The sequence below is a fragment of the Lolium rigidum genome, chromosome 3, assembly GCF_022539505.1.
Source record: "Lolium rigidum isolate FL_2022 chromosome 3, APGP_CSIRO_Lrig_0.1, whole genome shotgun sequence".
Taxonomy (NCBI): domain Eukaryota; kingdom Viridiplantae; phylum Streptophyta; class Magnoliopsida; order Poales; family Poaceae; genus Lolium; species Lolium rigidum.
Window position 1 is genome coordinate 106,313,772 of NC_061510.1, and position 19,136 is coordinate 106,332,907.

At 46.7% G+C, this 19,136-nt stretch overlaps 2 protein-coding genes across 2 annotated transcripts; one reads left to right on the forward strand and one right to left on the reverse strand.

The window, feature by feature from the left end:
* The first annotated feature begins 4,744 nt into the window (after positions 1-4,744).
* LOC124695305 lies at positions 4,745-16,703 on the forward strand. The gene is made up of 25 exons (XM_047228161.1): positions 4,745-6,729; positions 6,884-6,992; positions 7,049-7,240; positions 7,563-7,655; positions 8,015-8,257; positions 8,444-8,527; positions 8,597-8,928; positions 9,163-9,580; positions 9,693-9,761; positions 9,854-10,052; positions 10,144-10,213; positions 10,560-11,159; positions 11,270-11,354; positions 11,445-11,504; positions 11,610-11,662; positions 11,829-11,965; positions 13,999-14,098; positions 14,183-14,240; positions 14,328-14,381; positions 14,468-14,677; positions 14,794-14,852; positions 14,976-15,041; positions 15,219-15,312; positions 15,848-15,988; positions 16,126-16,703. The coding sequence occupies exons 1-25, from the start codon at positions 4,745-4,747 to the stop codon at positions 16,402-16,404; spliced, it is 5,790 nt and encodes a 1,929-aa protein (XP_047084117.1). The 3' UTR covers positions 16,405-16,703.
* Positions 16,704-17,092: 389 nt separating this feature from the next.
* Positions 17,093-18,401, reverse strand: LOC124697940 (organelle RRM domain-containing protein 2, mitochondrial-like). Its single transcript, XM_047230463.1, has 3 exons — positions 18,130-18,401; positions 17,529-17,597; positions 17,093-17,442 (listed from the first exon to the last, which is right to left on the reverse strand). The coding sequence occupies exons 1-3, from the start codon at positions 18,341-18,343 to the stop codon at positions 17,210-17,212; spliced, it is 516 nt and encodes a 171-aa protein (XP_047086419.1). The 5' UTR covers positions 18,344-18,401; the 3' UTR covers positions 17,093-17,209.
* Between the last annotated feature and the right edge of the window lie 735 nt (positions 18,402-19,136).

Consider the following 19,136-nt stretch of genomic DNA (forward strand, 5'->3'; position numbering starts at 1 on the left):
GGCTTTGCATCATCTTCCATATTAATGGCGTGTTGGCAAATAGAGGGAGAAATCCCCTTCAAGTCATCAAGAGTATAGCCAATAGCACCTCGGTGTTTCTTCAATATTTGCAATAATCTTTCTTCTTCAAACTCTGTAAGCTTAGAACTAATAATAACAGGATATATTTTCTTATCATCAATATGAGCATATTTAAGATTATCAGGCAAAGGCTTTATAAAGATTTGCAGCAACTTGAGAATCAAGACCATATGTAGCACTCATATTACGAAATTTATCAGTATCCATAAAAGCTTCAATGCATTTATAATCATAAATTATACCTGATTCTCTATCCTTGTCGTTCTCCCAACCTTCGAGTATTTTCTTGGATCCGATCAAGAAGGTCCCTTTTAAACTCTTCTTTGTTGCGTGTAAATGATCCAGAACAAGAAGTATCCGAGCAAGGTCTTGTCTTGAAAAGAAAGTCTTGCATAGAAATTATCAATAATAACATTACCAGGAAGCTCATGAATGGGGCATTTGAGCATTAAAGACTTCAATCTCCCCCAAGCTTGGGCAATACTCTCTCCATCATGAGGCCAGAAATTATATATGCGATTCCGATCTTTGTGAATTTCATTGGAGGATAAAATTTGGAATAAAATAAAGGCACAATGTCCTCCCAATCAAGAGAATCACCATTCTTCAGCAATTTATACCAATGCGACGCTTTACCAGACAGCGATATAGAGAATAGTTTCTTTCTAACTTCATTCATAGCAATACCTGCACATTTGAATAACCCGCATAATTCATGAAAAAACAGTAAATGATCACCGGGATGGACAGTTCCATCCCCTTCATAGCGGTTATCCATAACACGTTCAATAATTTTCATAGGTATTTTATATGGTATTACTTCCTCACCTGGCGCCTCATCCACTACCGTTGCAGTAGTAGTAGATTTCCCAAATAGAAATTGAAGAGAAGATCTCTCCATAATGACTTATAGCGACGGGCAGAAATAAAATCAGCACAAACGAGTAAAGGTTTTCCTTACCAATTCCACTTACCAAAAGCGCTTCACTCCCCGGCAACGGCGCCAGAAAATAGTCTTGATGACCCACAAGTATAGGGGGTGTATCGTAGTACTTTCGATAAATAAGAGTGTCGAACCCAACGAGGAGCAGAAGGTGTTGACAGGAAGTTTCGATGAAGGATTCACTTGTAAATGCTCACGAGACAAGTATTCGGGGGTTTTGATATAGCGAGATGAAATAAGTACAAGTAAGTAAAGTGCGAGAGAAATAATTGCAGCGAGTGGCCCAATCCTTTTTAGCACAAAGGACAAGCCGGTTTGTTTACTTATAATGACCAAACGTTCTCGAGGACACACGAGATTTTAGTCTAGTGCTTTCGCTACATACAGCTGATTAGTCTTCATTATTCTGATAAGTGTTGTGTGGGTGAACCTATGCTAATGTACCGCCCTTCCTAGGACTAATACATACTTGTGATTATACCCCTTGCAAGCATCCGCAACTACAAGAAAGTAATTAAGATAAATCTAACCACAGCCTTAAACTATGAGATCCTGCGATCCCTCCTGCATCGATATACCAACGGGGGTTTAGGTTTCTGTCACTCCGGCAACCCCGCAATTGGCAAACGAGTACAAGATGCATTCCCCTAGGCCTATAAATGGTGAAGTGTCATGTAGTCGACGTTCACACGACACCACTAGAAGAATGACACCACAACTTAAATATCATAACATTCAATATTACTCAACCATAATTCACTACTAACATTTAGACTTCACCCATGTCCTCAAGAAAACTAAACGAACTACTCACGAGACATCATATGGAACATGATCAGAGGTGATATGATGATGAATAACAATCTGAACATAAACCTTGGTTCAATGGTTTCACTCAATAGCATCAATAACAAGTAGAAATCAATACCGGGAGAGTTTCCCCTATCAAACAATCAAGATCAAACCCAAATTGCTACAGCGGTGACGATGTCCAGCGGTGGAGATGGCGGTGATGATGGTGGAGATGATGATGATGGTGATGGAGATGATGTCCAGCTCGATGACGGTGACGATGGCGTCGATTTCCCCCTCCGGGAGGGAATTTCCCGGCGGATTCCTGCCCGCCGGAGAGCTCTTTTCTCTCCGGGTGTTCTCCGCCCCGCAGAGGCGGGCTGTAACCCTTCGTGAGGATTCCTCTGTGGCTTAGGTCTTCGGGACGAAGGGTTTCGCGAAGAAAAGGAGGCGAAAGGGGCGCGTGGGGGCCCCACACCACATGGTGGCGCGGCCGGAGCCATGGGCCGCGCCGCCCTATGGTGTGGGCCCACCTTGGGTCCAGCTCGGCTCCCCTTCCGGCTTCCTTCGTCATCTGGAAAAATAGGATTTTTGGTGAAATTTCCTTCCAGAGTTGATCTTCCGAAATATTGCATCCTGACGGTGCTTTTTCCAGCAGAATCCTGGCTCCGATGCGCGATCTCCAAATAATCATGAAACATGCAAAATAGATGAAATAACATAAGTATTGTGTCCCAATATGAAATATATCAATGAATAACAGCAAATTATGATATAAAATAGTGATGCAAATTGGACGTATCAGCTGCCATGGCGTTCCGGGGTGCTGGACAAACGCGGCGGCGGAGGGTCACACCAACGGCCGGCCGGTCAACAACGGACCTATTGTCAGGTGGTAGCGTCTGTGCCAGCTGGTTGGCAGCTTCCGCCCATGGACGGTCTCGGTCAGAGGAGGGGCAGTTCAAACTTGGAGATGCGGCCAAACGCACGATGGTGGCCCTCCCTTCCTCCCCGACAAAAGAGGCTTTTGCAAAGGAACTTTCGCCAGAAGAGGGGGATCCCAAAGTAGATGCTGTCCAACCGGTGCTGCAGGATGTACAGGGGCCTACCCTCGTGGTTGAGGAGGTTGTGTCAGGAGGGATACATGGCGAGGATCCATTGGAGCAGGTTAGCCCTGTGGAGGAGATGCAACGGGAGCAGATGGGGACTGGTCAGTTCGATTTGACTGACTCGTGCTCCACTGCTGACTCGGGCACCGTTCTAGTGGAGGAGCAATCTGCTGCGGTCTTAGGCGCGGAGGACGATCGTATTACTGGCGGAGCGGGAAATCTCGAGGGGTATATCCAGATTTCGTTGTCAGTCCCTGAGGGAGAGACGGCCCAGGCACCACCGAGGCCCAGCCCAATGCAGGCCAATTTGGAGACGGTTTGCCCTCTGGTGGGCCTGGAGAATTCCGCTGTGAGCGAGGAGACGTGCGACCCTTCGCCAGTGCCGTCCTATACTGGGCCGAATAGCGACATGCAGCTTGTTCAAAGGGATCGCGTTGCCGCCGGTGTGGGCATGAAGGATTCGGAGATCGTTGTGTTGGGGAGGATGAAAGCGTTTTATGCTCGAATTCTCAAAGCTTTAGCTCCACCGTTGCTGCGCGAGGTCCAAGCAACATCGGCACTCCGCTCGGATGCCGAGCCTTTCACTCCGCGCAGGTGTACAAGGAGTAATTCTGCGGCGGTGCCCCCGGTGGTTCCGGTCGCCAAGCAATCCAGGAAGGCGACGGCGGCGGAAACAGTGCTCCTAAAAGCACTGGGTATTACTCAGGCGGACCTCAACGTCGATTAAGACGCTCTGCAAGAATTCAAGCTCCTTTTCGATTCCCCAATCCGGGAGCAGCACATTAAGGTCCTGGCGTCAGTGTTTGGCAAGACAATGCCGAGCGCGCAAGAACTTGCGCGTCAGGGCGCAGTGGAGATAAGCGTGCGTGCTTAGGCGCATTGCTTAGGAGGGGAGGACTTTGTATTCTTGATGGATATACACCCGGAATTGCTCTGTTGGAACCCGAGAGGCTTGAATGATTCAGCCAAACGGGATTCGGTTAGGGAGGTTGTTGACTCGCTGAGAGTCAATTTGGTGTGCTTCCAGGAAACTAAGATGGCTGTAATTGACTCGTTCATAGTTAATCAATGCCTAGGTCCATCCTTTGATGGCTTTGACTACTTGCCGGCGGAGGATACCAGGGGGGCATTTTGCTAGCCTGGAACTCTGAGGTGGTTGCGGTGTCGTCCATCTCGCATGATACGTACTCTATCACTGGGGAGGTGCACACTAGAGGAGGGGGAGTGTGGTGGCTCACGGTGGTCTACGGGCCACGGCAGGAGGCAGAGAAACGCCAGTTCCTCTCCGAGCTTTCTGTTAGAAGATCACTCTGTCCGGGTGCTTGGTTAGTTATCGGCGATTTTAACATGATTTTGCACGCTTCCGAGAAAAACAACTCGAATCTACACCATGGCATTATGGCTCGCTTTAGGGACTTCATCAGTACCGAGGAACTGAAGGAGGTTTCATGGGCGGAGGTTCACTTGGAGTAACGAGCGCCGTATACCGACTCTGTCAAAGCTTGACAGAGCGCTGGTGTCCATCGACTGGGAGTTGAATTACCCCAATTCCTTGCTGCAAGCTATCTCCTGGTCCGTCTCAGATCACGCTCCGCTACACCTGTCGATGAACGCCATCCATTACCCCAAGAGGACATTTCGCTTTGAACTCTTCTGGCTCAAACTCGATGGTTTCCAGGATGCATTCAGGGAGGGCTGGAGATGTAGTGACAGCATTGTAGACCCCTTTGCTCGCCTCGACGAATGCTTCAGGAACCTAGCCTCCCACCTCTAGTCCTGGGGTGATAGCAAGATTGGGAACCTGAAGCTACAGATTGCAATGGCCAACATCTTGATCCACCGGTTCGACAAGGCACAGGACAGTAGGATGCTGTCTCCCGGAGAGTGGTGGTTGAGGATAACGCTCAAACAAACAGTTTTGGGGCTATCGTCTTTGGAAAGAACAATGGCTAGGCAGAGATCGAGGGTGCGATGGATCAAGGAAGGTGATGCCAATACACGCCTATTCCATGCGGTGGCGAATGGCAGGAGAGCTCGAAACTTTATACCCAGCATCAAGCACAATGAGGAGCACATCACGGATCAGAGTAAAATTCAGGACGTGTTTGACGAGGCATACAGAGGACTGCTGGGACAGATCCAGAACAGGGAATGTGATCTCGATTTAGAGGCCCTAGGTCTGCCAGATATGTCTAAACATCTACAAGACTTGGGCAACATCTTCTCTGAAGAGGAGGTCTGGCAGGTGATCAAGGAATTGCCGGCGGACAGAGCGCCTGGCCCTGACGGCTTCGTCGGAGCTTTCTATCATCAAGCTTGGGGAACGATCAAGTTTGGGATTATGGATGCAATTCTCAAGCTCTTTGTGGGAGATGGGCGTGCTTTTGGTAAGCTTAACAGAGCTCTGATAACATTGATTCCTAAGAAACCGGATGCACGGGAGGTGGGTGATTTTCGACCCATAAGCTTGGTGCACAGCTTCGCGAAGCTCTTCTCGAAGCTTATGTCAAATCACCTAAGGCCAAAACTGGCGATGTTGGTTAGCTGCAATCAGTCAGCATTCATCAAAGGTCGGAATCTGCACGACAATTTCATCCTAGTTCGCCAACTCGCCAGAAAAATCTATAGCCGTAAGGAGGTTGGAGTGTTACTAAAGCTAGATATTTCCCGTGCTTTTGATTCCTTTTCCTGGGGCTTTCTTTTGGAAATCATGAGAAGAATGGGCTTCCCAGATATCTGGATTAGATGGACGGCTATTGCTCTTCGAACAGCCAGTACCAAGGTTATGGTCAATGGGAGCCCGGGGAGGAAGATTGCACATGCTAAGGGCTTGCGCCAAAAAGACCCTCTGTCTCCCCAGTTGTTTGTGCTCGCTATGGAGGTTGTGACAGTTCTTTTCAGAAGGGCAGCTGATCATGGACTCCTCTCGCCGTTGGGGAGCTGCACTCAGGTCCAGAGGCTTTCCATCTTTGCTGACGATGTGGTTATTTTCGTGAAGCCTACCATGCAGGACTTGGTGACAGTTCGAGAGCTCCTAAGGGTTTTTGGAGAGGCGTCAGGGTTGCGCGTGAAGTACAACAAGACAGCTGCAACACTCATTCGTGGAGGGGAAGCTGAGCAGCACTTGGTGACAGAAGTGCTGCATTGTCAGTTATCTGAGTTTCCAATCAAGTATCTTGGGCTGCAATTAGCACTTCGGCCGCTAACAAAAGCACAATGGATGCCAATGCTTGAGGCAGCCCTAAAAATTGTGCTAGCATGGCAGCGTGGCTTAATTAACAAGCAGGGCAGGCTGGTCCTTGTTCAGGCAGTTATGTCAGCGCGACCTATTCATCATCTTCTGGTCATGGATGCTCTTGTTTGGGTTTTCGAAGAACTCGACAGAAGGTTTAGGGGATTCCTGTGGGCTGCCAAGGAGCGTGCCAATGGAGGACAATGCCTAGTGGCATGGGAACAAGTTTGCAAGCCCAAGGAATTTGGGGGGCTGAGTATCAGGAACCTACGATTGCATGGATTGGCACTTAGGCTGAGGTGGGAGTGGCTTAGGCGCGTCGACCCCAACAGGTCCTGGCATGGCTTGCCAATGATCAAGGACGACAAGGCTCGGGCCGCCTTTGATAGCCTGATTCGTATTGAGGTTGGAGACGGAAAGCAGGTCTTGTTTTGGGTTGATCGATGGATCCAGGGGAGAACTGCAGCTGATATTGCCCCTGGCATCACGATGTATGTGCTACAGCGAGCACGCAACGCAAGGACTGTGGAGCAAGTCATGCACAACAACATGTGGATGCTGGATATTCAAGGGTGTGTGGCAACCCTAGGTGCCAGGGAGTGCGTCAGACTTTGGGCTGCTGTGAATGCTGTTAGGCGTAACTATAACACGCCGGACAGCTTTACCTGGCCCTGGACGGCTCCGGGAGCTTACACTGCGGCATCGGCTTACCACATGTTTCTGCAGGGGAGCATCAGATTCGTCCTGGACGAAGCAATCTGGCATTGCAAGGCTGCACCTAAGAGCAAGCTCTTTTGCTGGTAGGCAGCTCGGCACAGGATCTGGACATCTGATCGTAGGGCGAGACACGGTCTTCAGAATGCTCCCTCGCCCTGCTTCCTTTGCCTTCAGGAGGAGGATACGGCCGAGCACATCCTTATGCAATGTGTTTGCGCCCGGGAAGTATGGCACTACTGTCAGCAGGAGCTCAAAGTTCAGTTTGAAATCCCAACGCTTGACAGTACCCTCCAAGACTGGTGGATGAGGGAGCGAGCAAGATTCAGAGACAAGAACAGAAAATGGTTCGATGGTCTGGTCTGCACGGTTAGCTACGCGATATGGAAAAACAGAAACGCGTTCTGTTTCAACAATGTGCAACGGCAAACCAATGCTAAGGGAGTTTCCTCTCGTGTCTTGGAGGAGTACAAAATGATTAGAGCTGCTCATAGGGAGGGGAGGGGAGTGTTCGACAATGGTTAGTGAGTAGTAGCTGTAGTTGTGTGTGTTGGTGGAGTCCGAGGCCTGCGGTCTGTCGTAGGCCTTTCTTGTAAATATTTTTCTGCCTTCTATAAAAGTATGGTACGCGGTCGCGTACTCTCGAAAAAAAAAATCTGTTGTTGATTTATCTAAAAAAAAAATGTTGCAGTCGCTGGGCTCGGAGATCAGCAGCTTCACGGGGACTTGCATCCGCGACGAGCGCAGAGGCAGAGCCCGGACCAACACCGGCAACCGGAGGAGGGTGCCACGGCCCACGGGCGCAGCAGGCCGTCGTCGCGATGCAGGCAGAGCATAGCGGCGCAAGAGTTAACGGCGTGGCGGACCTCAGGGTGCAAGCGGGAACGGACCATTCACGGCGCCGCAAATATTGGCCCACTTAACAATCTGTGCGGGAGCCCACGGTTAATTAAGAAAAAAAACGGCGTATGCGGGCCGGCCCGCAGTTGCCGCGTAGCGCCGCCAGTCAGCGACTAGGTCATTCGTTTGCCAAATCTCGTAAAGAAATCATGCCACCAGTGGTATTTTTTTTTTGAAACAATCATGCCACCAGTGGTAAGCACAACGCAAGGCTTCTTAACAGAAGACACTGCCGACAACCAGCTAGCGGCCAGTGCGCCGAATACTGGTATCACGACTCACGAGAGACAGAGGAGTGCGGGCCAGCGGCTGCCGCTAGTCACACATGTTAATTACTGGGATTCCTGCGGCGGCCCTCCTAACTATGCGGGCCTGTGCGGCAGAACGCGGGACTCCCGCAGGCAGTCCCACTTGCACCCTGAGGCGGACCTGCTCCCGTTTCTCCGTGCCGCCCCCGTCAAGTACCGCTTCGCCAAACACCGCGCCGTGAGTAGTAGTCCCTCGCCTACAGAGTCCATCCCAACCCACACGAAGAGTCCCCCACACGAAGAGTCCCCCCTCCCCTCTCCTCGCGACTCGACGGCCCGCCCGCTCGCCGTCGCCGCCGCAGCCGCCGCGCCTCGATTCCGCCCCAATCGCCGATCCTAACCCCAAAAAATCCGCCGCGCGCAGGCCGCTCTACAGGGTTCCGTCGCGGAGGGCGGCTACGCGCGCGCCTGCGCCTCCGACGACCGCGAGCACCGCCGCCGCGGCAAGGTACGTGCGCGCGCCCGCGCGCCTCCAGACGAGTCCGGACCCGATTCGGCCGAAAATTGACGGGTCCGTTCGTTCCCCGTGCAGGCGTTGTCGGCGCTGCAGTTCGAGGAGCACGCGGGGGCGGCATCGAAGAGCCACAACGACCGCATCTTCCTCCTCCCCGACGGCAAATCGCTCCACCGCCTCTTCCACGAGCTCAGGGACGTGCCCGCCGAGGCCGCCGGGGTGCCGATGACGGTGCCCGCCGCGCCCCCGGCCAGCGCCGAATCGGACATGCTTCTTCAGGCCAGCGACGTGACGGTGGAGCAGCAGGCCCCTTCGGACGCCGCGGCGCAGGAGGCTCACACCGAGGACATGCTCACCGAGGAGGAGAAGGCCGGCTTGTCCCTCCTCGACCTCTGGTTAGCAATCCGACTCCCCGATTTGCGTTTCCAATTCGTTAATACGCGCCGCCTTCTGCCGCGATTTCATCGTAGCAAAGGCCTTTCGCCGCTGTATGAAATCGGTAGCACTCCGATAGAATTTCAGAACTACGACCAAATTCACGATTTCCTCTGCGGCGTGAAGTGCTAAAACTAGAAACTCAGAACTCATTGCATGCCTGCTCAGTCCTAATGCTTCCTTTTTTTCACCAGCGGACGTAATCCAGAGTCGGATCCTATGGGTGGCATTCAATGGCCTTCTCAGATCCACCACGGCTTGAGTTTGATAGACGCTGCGCAGCAGATTGAGAATGCGGCCCGTGGCGACCATGAGATGCCTGATGTGGTCGACGTAAGGATTACGGGTGAAGAGCAGCACAGGGACAATGACTTGTCCACAGCCACTCAAGTCCAAGTGCAAGTCATGGAAGCCAAGCGAGAAAGTCGGCCAGCGCGAGTGAAGCAAACAAAGCATCGGCCAGAGCGAGTGTTGAAGAAGAAGTATCGGCAAGTGGCAGATACCAAGTTGGCAGAAACCAAGTATAAGCCAGATAGTTTACTTAGGGAGGTCAGAGGGTTGCTATTCACCGGCCTTCTTGAAGGTTTCAGAGTGACCTACAGGAGGGATGGGGTGCGTCTACTTTCTTCAAGCAGTATAATAATTGTTTGATTCAGCATCGCATGATGATTGAAACCAGACCTACATCGTTTTGACCTTACAAATTTCATTTGGTGATCCGTAGGTGGAGATGCCTGGACGAATAAACGGACAGGGATATTCCTGTGGTTGCTCACGATGTGGTTACAGTACTGTGAGCATTCTCATATCTTAACTGCCGCACTGCACGCATTGTTATTTCTTTGACAAATCAAGACTGACATCGTGATGCTTGGTAAATTGTAGATATTGAATGCTTGTGAGTTTGAGAAGCATGCTCGCAAGTCTACAAACAACCAAAACGATCACATTTTCTTGGAGACTGGAGTTTCTCTCTATAGGTTGATACAGCCACTTAAATATCAAAGACTCGACTTGCTTGGGGACTTGATTGAAGAACAGACTGGTCTCCCTCCAAATATGATTGAATATGAAAAGTGGAAAGGTATTTTCAGTGATGACCTAAGGCTTTCCAACTTTTGGTTCTACTTCAGGATCTGTTAATCTTTATGTTGGTCTATCTTTTCTCTTGTTAGCTTCTTTTCAAGTGGAAGTGGAATATAATGATTCAGGTGCTGCAGCTTCAGATTCTTGTTCAACTCAACGGTAAGTTACTGCACATGCAAAAATTCAGTCACCCGTATATTCAGATCGCATAAAAACCATAGGCGTTCCTTCCTTAATACACATTTGGGTGCAGCTCTTAATAAGTCCATAGGGTAGAACAAGGAAGTATGACTTAATGCTTACATTTGTCAAATACAGATGGCCATTAGTTTTATGCTAGCTTTAAAGTTTAAGCTCCTCCAAATGTGAAGCAGTACCTTACTAATTTGGACCAGCTTGTCTTTACCATTTTTATGAAGTGTACATAGCAAGTGCATGCATTTAAGTATCACGATCCTTCAGAGTACCACGCTGACTTCAGTTTTATTCCAAACTCCACTGCTAGTTCACAGGAGTCTCCGGCAGGACTGACAACTCATGTAACTAGAGCCACTACTTCGACAAGTGCCTTGAAAATTTTTACTAGCGATCCCATCCCAAACCTGGACTGGAGTGCATTCAGGAGGCCGCGTTGGCAGTATAAACAAGGAAGCAGTAAAACTTCAGCTCCAACCCTGAGTAGACGTCCTGGGAAAGAAACTTTCGGTCTATCTACAAGAACTTCGATGGAGACTGACGCTGAAGAAACTCCTGGCAAAAACGCCTTAGGTCCACTCAGTTCTGAGGTTATAAAGCCCAATTTCAGGAGGCCACGGTGGCAGTATAAACGAGGAAGCACTGAATCTTCAGCTCCAACCTTGAGCAGAAGCCCTGAGAAAGGAACTTCAGATCTATCTACAGGAATTTCAATGAAAAGTGACACTGAAGAAACTCCTAGCAAGAAAACCGCAGGTCTACTCAGTTGTGAGGTTATGAAGCCCAATTTTGCTGCACCTGCTGCAGTAATATCACCGGCTTTACCAAGTCCAGTTTCAGTCGTTCAAGAGCCACCCTCAGATCACAGTGTGGAGCCAAAGGCAAAAGAGTCACGGACATCAAAAGTGAGGTAAATGGTTAAATCTGTAGTTTTTTATTGACATGTCATGTTTGGGAGATCTTGCCATTGGATTGAAATGAAGCATAATCATCAACCTCTGTTGTTTACTTTTACATCAGGGATAACACTTTGCACCCGCTGGTCTTCAAGGAGGGTGGCCTTCCAGAATTTACTTTATTGACGTATAAGTTGAAGCACGGAGAGGTCCTCTAGATAATTACATGGACTTTATTACCCCTTCTCCTAGCAGAATTTGTAAGACTCTTAGGAGCACTCATACTTCCCTGTTTGTAGGTTCTAAAGCAAGGCTATAAACGGGGTTCATGCATAGTCTGTGATTGCTGCAATGAAGAGGTAACTATCTCAAACTTAGGAATCAGCAATGTTAGATTTTTAGGCTGTATTTACTGTTATGTTTACTGATCAGTGGATGGTTGTGATGTTCTCTTTCAACTTCAGCTTACTCCTTCACAATTTGAAGACCATGCTGGAATGGGGAAAAGACGACAACCGTAAGCACCACAGTTTGACACGGAAACTTGACCTAACTTAAACTTATTGACTTATAAGTGTTCAAAGTTCTTAGAGTGCCATTCATGATAGTGTTTGTAAGTTTTCAACTCAAAATGATAGCTTACTAGTTTAATTCGTTTAAATGGAGAGTAAATATTGTTTCAGGTATCGTAACATTTATACTCTAGAAGGATTGACACTTCATGAGCTGGCACTAAAATTGCAAGACAGTCTAAATTCAAATGGAGTCAGCAGCGTTGATTTCTCCGACATTGATGACCCCCCTAACCTTGCTTCTTCAGGTAATATGCGGTTTATTCCACTTAATAAAGAGAGAATTCCTTATTTGACACTACTTTTGAATATGATTCCTTATTTGGCCCTGCAATTTTTTGCCTTCCCTATTTGACACTTGGTGCATTTTTTGATGCCTTATATGACACTCTAGTTCATTTAACAACTAACGGTGTTACTTGGGCACCTAAAAGGTCGTTTTTGCCCCTGGTGCATATTGTGACCAAAAAGATATGCAAAACACATATTTAGCCATGGTTAATCCATTTTTGCCAATTTGAATAGCTAGTTTGTACATTGTTCATGGTTTAGCAGGTACGTACTGAACATGTTAATTAAAAAAATTACGGCAGAACCTCCCCTGTAGCATGTATGTACAGCTAATTTTCCTTTTCTTTTTTGTACATCTTTTTGTTTACGTCCTTTTGAAGGACGTATATCTAATTTTCAGTAGCACAAGATTGCAAATGGACAGCAATTTTTAGTCCCAAGCCTGCAGCCGGAGTCCTTCGCTCCCGCCACCGGGCCTTGGCTGCCCACCGCCACAGCCCCACCTTGGCCGCCCTCTGCCACGCCGGGTTCGCCGTCCGGAGCCCCGCCTTGGGCGCCCTCCGCCGCCGCACGTGGGTCGCCGTCCGTAAGCCCGCCATGGCCGCCCTCCGCCGCCGCTCGTGGGTCGCCGTCCATAGCCCCGCCATGGCCGCCCACCGCCACGGTGTTTGGCCCGCCACCCGCCCCCGCCGCCAACCGTAAATCCATGCCGCTGCTGCAAGCAAGCAAGCCGCCGGCACTAGGGTTCGGGTGGGGGGCTTGGTTAGGGACAGGTTGGGTCGGGTTGGGAGAATGGTTCGATAGGCTTTTTTTTGCTTGCACAACTAGTAACTAACGCAGGGTAGTTTGGTCCACCAGAAAAAAAATCTGACAGAACAATGTAACAGAACAGACGGTAGTGTCATATAAGGCATCAAAAATTACACCAAGCGTCAAACAGGGAAGGCAAAATTTTCCAGGGCCAAATAAGGAATCATATTCAAAAGTAATGTCAAATAAGGAATTCTCCTTAATAAAACCCAGTAGCAATGTGCTGCTGAGCTTTCTTCTTTTTATATGTTGTATTTTGTGGGGCTTTTGTTCATGATCTCTGTTAATTTTTCCCTTGTGAGTATGGGTGCATATTGATCAATGTCATCTTGCTGCCCTGTTTAAATGAGGTTATAGCCTGTTACAAGTACTCCATCCATCCCATTTCATAGGGCTTGCGCGTATCCCTAGGTTACCTATTTGACCAACATAATATCAATTATATAATATAAAAATTATATCATTAGAAAGTAGAACATCTAAGCTTTCTAATGATATATATTTTATAATGTATATTTTGTATTATGTTGATAAAATTTACGACATAGAAATACGCGCAAGCCCTATGAACCGGGACGGAGGTAGTATACCACTTCGGAGGAAAGAATATTCTACTTCCCAACAGTTTGACCTATTTGGTGGCATACTGTCTTTTAGTTAGGTTCAGACCATAGGAACTGAGCAATAAGCGTTTGCTTGCTCCACTAACAATCCATGGTGAGAGCCAATAGTAACCATGTCATGGAGGTGTAATACAAACTAGAAGAGGTCCCGTGCTTTGGACTGAGTATAGTTAACATTAAAGTTGGACATATTTATGCAGGAATTAGTACGCAGAAATGAAATAGCTCATTCTTTGCTAATACATAAGCTAAAAAGTAAATTTTGTTATAGATCTTTTGTAAAAGGCATGTTGGCAACTTCCTGATGTAGATTTTCCAAGGCAGGACTGTTGTGACTTGTTTCAAGTTCATAATTAGGTAGTAGTTGAATCCTGACTGCGCTGACCATGTCTAGACATGGCATGTGGCATCACAGTAGATTGGACTGTATTACCACTGGTGGTAATATATTGAACTATTTACAATGAAGCAATGGCCATTTGAACTTCCATATTTTAGTTATGTGAGTAAACAATTCATGCTCTTTGCCTCTGTGCCAATTATTCCTGTTATTACAGGTTGTAGCAAAGAACGTTCCACCACCAGCAGACCTATTATTGTTCCACTCAAACGGACATTACAAGAAATAATTGTTATAGAGAGCTGCCATTTGTGTGGGTAAGAATAATATTAATGTACACTGTTGAACTGGCATAATCATGTTAGGTCCTTCATATATAAATTGCACCTTTATTTTGACAGTGATGCCTTTACGACAGTTGGAAAAATCAGTGAAGACATGATCATCTTCTGTAACCAGGTTAGTTCTGCTTAATTACTTTGTCTTAAGTGCTGCCTTGATAGTTGGATTGCTGTCTCGAAATTTATGCAATAATCCTATCTGTAGTGCGAGAGACCGTGCCATGTTAAATGCTACAATAATGGGCTTCAAGAAAAGAAGGTATGTACTAACCGTTCCTTCATATGCGGCGGAGAAAAGCTTATCTAGCGAAAGACATTTCTGACTTGCTGTATCGAACATTTCAGGCACCTCTGAATGTTTTGGGAGAATATATGAAGTTTCACTTCTGCTGCTGTAGAAAATGCCAGTTACTTCATGCTTCTTTGCACCAACTGCTGAACAACCGTGAAAAGATCAGGCATCAAAGGTCCAATGTTTGTTGGCACCTTTTAAGTGGAATGAATCTGAGGCGCGATGTGCAGCATTACATGAATCAGATTATCGGAATCTTCAAAGTAAGTTCTTTTACGAGGAGTTTATGTTTGCTTCTTTCATGATAAACTTCCCAACCATATGTCTGTCATGTTGCTTGTAGGCTGCAAAAGTCTCACTTTAATCTCTGTATTTATAGGTTGCATTTCCTGAAACAGATGGCCATGAGAGTGAGGTCATCCAAGATATGGTTACTGCGTATGTTCTTGATTAATATTTTAACTCTTAAATGGTGTATGAATAGCCGCATTCATATGTATCTGCCTGCATTTTTGCTGTTCATCTCGTCAACTCAAGTAAGTACACTAATTGCTTTTGCAGCACGGGTTTAAGCAGCGGAAAGAAGGATTTTAGAGGAGTGTATTGTGCAGTGTTGACCACAAGCAGGTATTCTTTCTGATCAAGTCGTTTTTTGTTTTAGCAGTCATTGCTTAACTGGTCTGTGCACAGCTATGACGTTGACACTTTCAGTCTTTACATTTGTTTAGCAAGTGCTTGTATTTTGTATTTACATTATTCAGTTGGTTAATTGTAAATTTTCTCCTTTATGTGGTTGTTTTGCAGTAAACTGGTTTTGTCAGCTGCAATTCTGAAAGTGCACACGGAAGAAGTTGCAGAACTTGTCCTTGTTGCTACACATGCTGAGTACAGGAATAAGGTTGGAATGAATTTACACTGTATAGTTCATAGTGAACTGTCAGTTTTCTGGTGTAGTAGATCTAATTTTCCATATCCCAATAGAGTGCGTGGTCTGTGTGATGAGAATGAAGTTGTGACTATTAACTGGAGAATGTACATTTTACATGATGGAGTTCTTGAACAATAGAATACAGTAAATATACCCTGTTAATAAAAGTAATTTGGAATTTATTTTGGACTATAGATCAAGACTACTATAACGAAGATCATTTTTAACGATTTCTTCAGAGTGTTTCCATGACCCCCCACCCCACCCTCAAAGAACTAATTGCACAAATTCTAAAGCTGTACTGTTAGAAATGGGCCTGCAGGGTTTCAAGTTAGGCCCTTAATATGCTTATTCTATTTTTTCTGTTGACTAACCAATATTGGAGGCCATTACTGTACTGTTTTCATACTTAAAAAGACCAATGTAATGATTTTAACATGTCTGCGTAGACCGTACAGAACTAACATTCGTATCTTTTTGGCTTTCTCTCCATCTCTCTCTGCAGGGCTACTTCAGACTTCTCCTAAGGCAAATTGAGGCACATCTGACAGCCCTGAATGTTCGACTTCTCACGGCTCCTGTTGATCCTGAAATGGCCTCAATCTGGTCGAAGAAGCTTGGCTTCACCGTTTCAACGGACGAAGAGGTAATCACACTTTTTTTTGCGTTTCCTGCTGCTCATAAAGAAAAAACAGTTTTTCGAACTAACTTGATCTATCATCGTCTGACACCACTCCAATAGCACTAACTTAATTTCATTTCTATTGCTATTTCTGTTGCCAGAAGGAGTCACTGCTGGAGAAACACCCTCTGGTGATGTTTCAGGACCTGATATTGATGCAGAAACCACTTGCTAGCAAGCAGCCTGATCCCGTGGTTTCAACAACCCAAGTTATAATTACAGAGCCGGGTGATCCCGTGGTTTCAACAAACCAAGTTACAGTTACAGAGCCAAGTGATCCCGTGGTTTCAACAAACCAAGTTACAATTACAGAGCTGAGCGATCCCATGGTTTCAACAAACCAAGTTACAATCACAGAGCTGAGTGCAGAGTTTTCATAGTTTACACCGCCAGACGGGTGATTAGAAGCTCAACCTTTGTAGAGATCTCTAGTGCAGTAGCTTATAGGTTAATTATGCGCCCATCGCATCGGCCGAGTGGGTGCAACATGCCGCGCATGTGCTTGATATCTCTTGCCGCACGTGTCAAGTTTAGATGTGATGGCAGATGCTCTTGCCCGAGCGGTCTCAGGTGCATAACTTATGGTCTGTAAACTCAGTTCAGTTTAGCAGATTGTGTAGCTGATGTCAATATCCGTTGCAATTGCACGTGTACTAGTCGTGTTGGTGTAAATTTTGCAGTCTTGGGGTCTTTAATAATGCGCCTTATGCAGTAGCATCTTGTGGCACATGTCACCTGTTTTCTCCGGACCCTCAAATACACAGATTGAAATTGGCCAAATGGAAGTCTTTTAGGGCATGTGCAATTGGAGGTGCTTAGGAAAGTGCTTAGCAAAATAACTAGAGAGATGCCTAACTAGGCACCACTCCTATACAAATAAGCACTAGTGTTGAAGGAGAAGTTTCATTCACTTCGTGAGCACTCATCTGAACATTTTGCATTGCACATGGATTTACTGTGTGAAGGGTGTAAAGGGCGGAGCAATATGACAAGTTTAACATGTAAGTGTGTGAAAATTAAGCCAGAAGTCAGAAATAAAATCATCAACATTTTAAAAAATGTCGCCATCAATTTTATTTATTCATTTGTCGGCCACCAGAATAACAATCACAAACATCTTACAGCATATAAGATACTCCAGGTGCATCTGTAGAGCTAGGAGCCTAGGACAAAGAGGCTACACGACTAACCACACCATCCTACAGTTTTATTAGTTCTGAAGCCAGTGTGGGAGACACTATCTGGCTGAGGAGCAGGCTTCTGCTCCCTTGGCTTCGCAGGGTCAACAAATATGACCCATCCGTCCAGAAACTTGGCGTTCATCCCCTGCCGGGCCGTCTCGGCTTCCTCTAAACTGGCATACCTCACAAAACCAAAGCCCTTTGATCTCCCAGAAACTCTATCCGTTATGACTTTCGCTGCACGAAGTGACGAATGCGTTACAACGAGCTGTGAAGATGAATGGACATTGGTGAAAGCATTACTCCTAAAGAAAGCCTTGTACCTTCAAGGAGCTGCCCAAAGGGAGCGAAAGCGCTCTTAAGCTTGTCATCCGTAGTTAGCCTTGAAAGTCCTGCATTGCATCACAGCATACAGGATTAATGAGCATGTGCATGTGAAGAGAAAAACAGGGTGACGTAGGGGTTACTGCTCACTACGGCACACGCACAAACTTTGGGGGTTTTGCAGTTACTTCATCACAGCAGCAAAAGTGAAGTACAAACAAACAGTTGTACTAATAGGATTCAACAGATGGAGAAGCCCATATCAACAAGACAATTCAGCAACCAATTTAACTGATAACACGCAAGGGTTGTCTCTGATTCTATATAGTATCAAGTTGCTCTTGCTGAGACACATGTGCACAAAGATACAATTAGGTGCGCATGCACAAAGATATGTACCATAGTAAGACACATAGGCACAGAGATTATTTTCCACATCGATTGCTCTGATCTTCCAAGGCAGGATAAGAGCACATTCATAATACCTGGAGGTATCCCCAAATTTCATACCGAAGAACCGGGCCCACCGTCGCCCGAGGCTAACTAGTAACGATGTAGTATCATGTGGGTCGGGAAGGGATGGAGGAGGAGAGTCGTTACCGCTGACGAAGAGCTTCGGGGTGGTGAGCGGCGGCACGTTGGTGACCTCGGTATCGTCGCCGAAGATGGAGGACGCGGGTGGCAGGGTGGGTGAGGGGCCCGAGGATGAGGAGGAGCAGAAGGCGGCGCGTAGTGCGGAGGAGGCGGAGGACGGAAGGGCAGTGGAGCCGAGGAGGCGGCGGAGCAGGGCGGACGAAGAGGAAGAGAGGGCCATGGCCGGCGGCTAGAACCCTACCTCCCGACTACCGTCCCGTACTCCCGTTTCTGGTTCAGCTCTCAGAGCGTTCCGGGCGTTCAGGTCCGGCCCAGCCTGATGTACGGGTGGGAAATGACGAACTTGACCTTTTTCAACGAAAAATACCCTCTTCTGAAAAGCTTATATATAACCACCAAAAAAAATGACGACTGTGCTCTAAGCTTATTCTTGACGGTATTGACAGTTTGATACTACCTTCATCCCAAGGCTTAATGCTTATATTTTTTCAGAAAATTAAACTATTTTAAGTTTAACTAAGTTTTTATAAAAAATCATTAACATGTTAAATACAAAATTAATATTATTAGATAGATAATGAAATATATTTTTATGTGCTATCTACAAAATATCATATTTATTGACAGATTATTCTAAAATTTTGGTCAAACTTTACTTGGTTTGATTTTCCAAAAAAATATAACCCTTAAGCCTTGGGATGGAGGTAGTATGATGCATCTATATTGAACGTGTGATGAAAACAAGCAGCTGTGAGTAGTGTGAACATTTTCCTTTTACCCTAAAGCAACTTTTGGCAATGGACGTGGTAGCTTAATTCCCGGTCAACCTAGTTTCATGTGTAATTCATGTGAAGGATATGCAATTGCATATGCATGTGTAATTGCACATCCATGTGTAATTCTCGTATGCACGAATCACGATACAAATCTAACGGTCGTCGAGTTGATCGGGCTCTAACTTAGTTCCCGGCTAACCGGGTGTTAGCAATCCGGTTTGGCAATTTACATTCTAT

What these genes read in the sequence shown, in the direction of transcription:
- LOC124695305 (XM_047228161.1), top strand. Translation starts at nt 4,745, where the DNA reads ATGGCCAACATCTTGATCCACCGGTTCGACAAGGCACAGGACAGTAGG. An exon ending in ATAAGTTGAAGCACGGAGAG is followed by an intron (nt 11,355 to 11,444) that starts GTCCTCTAGATA and finishes CCCTGTTTGTAG; the next exon opens with GTTCTAAAGCAAGGCTATAA. An exon ending in CCGTTTCAACGGACGAAGAG is followed by an intron (nt 15,989 to 16,125) that starts GTAATCACACTT and finishes TTCTGTTGCCAG; the next exon opens with AAGGAGTCACTGCTGGAGAA.
- LOC124697940 (XM_047230463.1), bottom strand. Translation starts at nt 18,343, where the DNA reads ATGGCCCTCTCTTCCTCTTCGTCCGCCCTGCTCCGCCGCCTCCTCGGC. An exon ending in CCCGAAGCTCTTCGTCAGCG is followed by an intron (nt 17,598 to 18,129) that starts GTAACGACTCTC and finishes GATGCAATGCAG; the next exon opens with GACTTTCAAGGCTAACTACG. An exon ending in CTTTGGGCAGCTCCTTGAAG is followed by an intron (nt 17,443 to 17,528) that starts GTACAAGGCTTT and finishes CACTTCGTGCAG; the next exon opens with CGAAAGTCATAACGGATAGA.